Source organism: Argentina silus, assembly GCF_951799395.1.
Source record: "Argentina silus genome assembly, chromosome: 20".
Taxonomy (NCBI): Eukaryota; Metazoa; Chordata; class Actinopteri; order Argentiniformes; family Argentinidae; genus Argentina; species Argentina silus.
The window spans coordinates 8,114,605-8,120,628 of NC_139674.1; the positions used below are offsets into that span (position 1 = coordinate 8,114,605).

General features: G+C 41.0%; 1 protein-coding gene across 1 annotated transcript in view; it reads right to left on the bottom strand.

Annotated features, from left to right (window-relative positions):
* The window catches only part of acss3 (acyl-CoA synthetase short chain family member 3), a gene marked incomplete at its 5' end in the record, with an annotated part of 31,078 nt that extends 29,057 nt beyond the window's left edge, over positions 1-2,021 (bottom strand). Inside the window, 2 exons of the mRNA XM_083691877.1 lie at positions 128-272; positions 1,615-2,021. Of these exons, the coding sequence (XP_083548003.1) occupies positions 128-272; positions 1,615-2,021 (552 nt within the window). The remainder of the gene's footprint in view (positions 1-127; positions 273-1,614) is intronic.
* Positions 2,022-6,024: the final 4,003 nt, after the last annotated feature.

Here is a 6,024-nt window from a genome sequence, read left to right on the forward strand (position 1 = left end):
GAGGAGAGAGACCAGATGGGGGGGTGGGTTACAAAAGCTTAGGGAAGGAAAGGCTATCGGATGTGGGTAACTGTTTTATTTTGCTGGGAGGTCCCAAAGTGGTCTAGATCTTTGCTAAAACTATTACCTGCTCCTGGACTTCCTTGAAAGTGATGATCTGCTTTGTTCCAGTAACAGGGCTGTCATAAATGATGGCAGGTTGACCTCCTCGTCCATCTTCAACATGGCGATCCACCGCATTGTGGCAAACATTTAACTTCCCTCCGACATACCTTTGCAGACAAACCCAGCATTCATATCTTAGAGACAACGTGTGAGAACCATAAAGGAACAACAATAGCATACATTATACAGCAACAGTACAATTACAGTTATACAGTGTTAGAAAACAATAAATGCCTGATAAGACAAGGGCTGAACAGTGAACACTCAGAACATTTCTCAGAAAATTCTTCCAGCAAAATGCACCATCTGTGCTCAACCACTGATTTATGCTATTTTGATGAAATGGGAGTCTCATTAACAACACTGCACCTCGGTACAGAGGTGCTGAGCCGAGCAGATGGTGTCTGGGTTCTTGCTGTTTTAAATGGCTGACCACACATGATTATGAGACATCATGCAATGACACCAGAGGAGGCCGGTGGAGGTAGAAATCAGAGGACGGGCTTATTGTAATGCATGGAATGGAATGAGGAATGGTATCAAACGTGTGTTTGATACCATTCCTCATTCTGTTCCATGCATTACATGAGCCCATCCTCCGATTTCTATCGCCACTGATTTCCACACTGTTGCAACAGAGAGGTCAACGGTTTAGAGAGCATAGACATTTGTATTAAACTCTCCAAGTTGACAGTTAATTACACACAGTATTTTATTATCTGATTTGATACGTGATGCTTTATACATTCATTACAGTACAATGTGACATCTGACAAATAGTGTCATTACTCAATAGTACAGGCCTGAATAGTGACAGGCCTACAGTGTGTGACCTTGGCAATGCACAAAATAAATGAAGTCGACAATTAGAATTCAAGTGTATGACTTGAGAGACACAGTGGGATACCTAGTCGGTCCAATAACGATTGAAAATGTACAAATGATGAAGCATGTACAGTAACTCTTTTGCAGGGTCAACAAGTATAACTTGCTGCTATTCTCCAAGATGGTGTAGGTGGCGGTAGTGCACTGATTGTTTATGCACTCTAAACTGTTCAGTTGTGTTACGCCACTTCAACTTCTGAGAAGTGACAACTTCTGAGAACTTCTCAAACAAAAGCTGATGATTTTCTACAAAAATAAATGCAACATCTTCTCAGCAAATCATTGGTATGGTTTTATGCACCAAGCCGTAGCTCTTTCTGTAGTCTTTGTCAACACCCTTTGTAGAATAGTCAAGACTTTATAAACATTATTCGCCAAGGGCCATGGTGCACTAAAAACACAATTGAATCGCTGGGTAATTTGCGTTCATGTTATTGGATAATGAAGCAGTCAAGTATGCAACATTGTTACAGTACCACTTTGGAAATATGGCATCAAGTATGCAACATTGTTACAGTACCACTTTGGAAATATAGCATCAAGTATGCAACATTGTTACAGTACCACTTTGGAAATATGGCATCCTCATCGTCCAGTGTTCGGCTGCATGGCTCGAACCAGGTGATGTTCTGTGCTGCTTCACTCCAAAACTGGTCTGGGTTATCCCTCGCCTTCCGAAAGGCTTCGTCGTAAGTGGTGTTTGTTGCATATTTTCGGTTACATTGTTGCGTGAAAAGTCCCTTATCGTTACTTGTGAACAAACATGAAATAGTTCTGCTCTCACGCCGGTTTGACGCTGGCCATTGCCTGGGGAAGTTGAACCGCCTCGAAGTTATCCGTTCGCTCCATATATTTTGAGTAGCAATGGGACTGCAGTAACTTCTACAAGTAATAGCTTTGTCTTGCTTGACTTTAGTGATAATGTGGTTTTGAAAAGTCAAACCTAATATTTTAGACCTAAAAATACGCATCTCTGTCGGCTTTTGAGTAATAGCCTACAAAACGTTTCTGCACGACAACAACAGGTGTTTCCGTAGAGTCTCCGCCAGTTTTTTGGACTTGTTCGGACGCAACAACGACCAAGTGGCTAAGCAGCGTCAGCTGTGTCTCCATCGGAGAAAATAATACTATACACTTCCAAGGAATGCGAACTATGAACTGGATGTGAATAGTTTAGCCTGTTCAGGCGGAGTACTTTCTCAAGATCAGTGCTTGTTGCTGTGCAAAGCCTCCCACTCGATTCAATTGATGTCAGACATTATCGTTGATTTGAACGTCACTTTACTGTATATCATGTCAGAGAATACTGACATCTGACTTCTGTTTGAAGCCAATAATGACATTCAATTACTTTATATCTTTGATATTACGACTTTGTAGAGGCCTACCTACTGTATTATATAAGGGTAGTGGTATTTAAATTGCATGAACCACTGGAGTTTTAGATAGACTGCATTGAATCTCTGTTTTTTTGTTTGCAGGGTTGCTAATCCTCACCTCTGGCTTGGTCGTTAGGTCTAAATACATTTTGTCATCAGTAAACAATAGGATTCTAAACATATTCAGCCATTGGCATAGTGAATGATGTTTCATGAGCAGAGCTGAGGAAATCCATATCATTAAAATGTAGTTGGCTGCACACCTTATTCCCTGCTTCAGGCCCCTCTCGATAATGACCCTGTGTTTACTGGGAGTTGTAGCTGCTGAGGTCCTCTGGGTAGAGTTGATCTTGAATAATCTATCAAGATTTAAGAACTCTTGGCAAATGTATTTTATAGCATCAATAATAACTTGGAAACACCTTGAGGATGTTTGTGAAATGGCCATAGATAGTTCTCATAAAGGGTGATTTTATAGACTAGAGGTCACCTTAGTTGTCTTCAAGCATTACCAGCATGAACCCACATAGTGTATTATTTCTCCATGATCAATAATGGTTAATACAGTATCTCTCCACTGCAATGCTTGCATCACATCCCAGGGTGAAGTGCTAAACTAAGTGAGAAGTCTTGCTAAGATGCTGACTTAGGTCATACACAAGAGTTTCTGTGCAACCATATCTCATCACAACACCGGTAGCTCATTCTCATTGGCTGCTGTCAACTCAGATGCTGTTGCTTACGCCCACTACACTTTATCACTGTCAACGGTCGCTCACTAGTAATAACCCACAATGCCGCTGACTCCCTGGAACCTCTCTGAAGTTAATTCTAGTACCTGGAAACAGTGACTGAGCAAACCATCAATCTGGCTGGCATTTTACGTCCCATAGGAATTGCAAATGCCCCTGACCAATGTTTTCCATTAAGGTTTCTGCAGTGATCAATGCTAAATGTGTAATTCGTAGATACGATCTCTGTGCGACCCTGCAAGTAAATTAGTTAATATCTAAATTGAATGAAGTGTAATGAAGTGTAATGAATTTCCCTGTGTTAGTTGATTCAGTTTGTAATGAACACTGTATTTCATAGACACTGTTTAAACTCATTGGAACTCACGAGCAAGAGTGTGCATTTCCCCATAAATACAACCATTCATTTATCTCTTGGTGAAAACAGAGATACTCAAGTCTGGGTCGACCCGGAGATCAATCAGCACTTTTCCAAAACACTACAACTTGTGCTGTTTCAAGTACCAGGCCTTAAATTATTGACTCAAGGCTTGGCTCACATCCAGCCAAATCTCTCCTAACACTCTACATACACTCAATAGCTGGTTTGTTTGCTCAGCTCAACTCAACTCAATGTGATAATGGACCTGTTCTGGTCTATTTTCTATTTAAATGAGAATATAACTATAATCAAAACCGTGTAAGTCAAACTCTGTTCCCATTTCCCCCCTCAATGTGCTATAACTCTTCCAATGTGAATGTCTTCATCAATCATCTTGCTTTGCGATATGACAATAACTCTTTCCATCATTGCACACGTGCTGTTTGCAGGATATGTTTCATTTTCATTCGGTCTGGCACTGGGCATGGACGTGCGTGGGGAACTCAATGATATGTGATATGATATGTGCTGTTAGCGGAGGCTAATCAAAGCCACACTGGGGTTTAGTGATGAAGGTCCATCTATTCCACTCTCTCTCTCTCAGCCATATTTGTTATAATGAGTGTTTTTTTAGCAACATTTAATTCCATTAATGTAAGTGAGTTATAGATAGATAGGCAGAAGAAAATAGGGCATATGTAAAATATCAATATCTATCTATCTATCTATCTATCTATCTATCTATCTATCTATCTATCTATCTATCTATCAGGCTAAAAAAAACTCTGGTTAATTAATGCAACAGAAGCAGGAGGTGCATGCTTCAAGTGTCATAGTCAATGCACAGTATACAGTATATGCAGATGCTGATTTCCCTCCCTCTCCATAGGGATTAGGGAATAGAAGATATTTACCAGAATGGCTAGAGTTGCCAGTAGTATAACACCCACATGTTTACACAGATTCACTCACAGCTCCTCTTCGAATAACTGTCAGCAGCTGCCTCGATTGTTGTACAGCCCGGAGCACTGCAGTGGCAAAGCAGACTGTCACCACACAGCAAACAAGAGCAAACCATACCAATATGGACACAAGAAGAAATATACATTGTACATTGACTGTATTGATTGTATACACTTACTGTATTGTTCATTTCACAAACCTGAAGGTGTTTTCTTTCTAGACTGTCAGGGTGACATGTTGTAGGTAATCAATACAGCAGCAAGATTAGAAGACTATCTATTCAAATGGATAACGCTGGCCAGATTTTAATAACTATTCTTGTCTGGGCTGGCGGTACATGCATCAATCTACTGAATGGATTCTTCCTGTCTCCCTTTGTAGATAATAGCAGCAGGATGACACCATCTTGGCAACCAGTTAGATGCATTGCATTGTCAATGATGTTTTACCTGTGTGCTTTCACCACACACAAACTTAATAGCAATTAATGTTATCTTACAAATGTATCTCTGCCATGTTATTCCAATACAAAGAGACTTAATCTCAGCTACCTCTGTAATGTCTTGGACAATCACATGCATTTGTTAGTTTCTGAATTCTTTAAGTGCTTTTTCTCCGTCTTCACAAGTAGAAGGTGCGCCATCCATTCAGAAATCAATTCACTCTCAGTTTAAGGGCCTTAAGAGCACTGCGGCCTAATCCCCTTCTCTTTTAAGAGCAGAGATGTTTTCCAAAGGCTAGTGCCGCATCCCATATGGATGTGAGCACATAATCTCCCTGTGTCCTCCTTCTAGCTGGCTCTAAGCCCTCCCTCCAACCCTCCACTTACCACTAGTTACCATCAGAATCTGCATGCAGCTGGGTGGCCTCCGTGTGGTTTTGAATCGCTAGCACATATGGCTCTCCGTGTGCCGTTGATTAAACGTGCAAATCAACAAGCAGATCAGGGACAATTGGAGTAGGCCTGTGTTGCTGAAATACAGATCACGAAACACGGCACAACGCACATCATATTCTAGTGCCCCAGCATTATAATATCCCTCATCAGAATGCTAATCGGGCTAAAAGCGAGGTAATTGATTTGTAAATGTGTGTAAGTATGCTTCAGCGAGGGGAAGCAAGACAAATTAAGTTCAATTTCCATGTTAAACACTGTTGCCCCGAAAATGTATGACATGTTGCACAATGTTTGTGAAATGTAGCCTAACCTCTCTAATCTTGGTTCAAGCATGGTCTCACCATTCTAGGCCCTGAAACCTCTTTGATTTGGGCCTCACATACTGTAGATCTACTAAGGGCATGGCCCTGAGGTCAATTTCTTTGGAGAGTTTGGCACTCCATTTGCCATGATGTTCAACTACACTCACTACTGCCACTGTAAACTGAATCTGCAGATAATGCATGAGATTTGCCACAGAATTTAAGTACCGGAGCCTGCAGTCAGAGCCCAGAGCCAGTTTGTGGCTCATGGTTATCTGTCCTACAATAACATCCATAAACATGGGGATTAATCTATAAA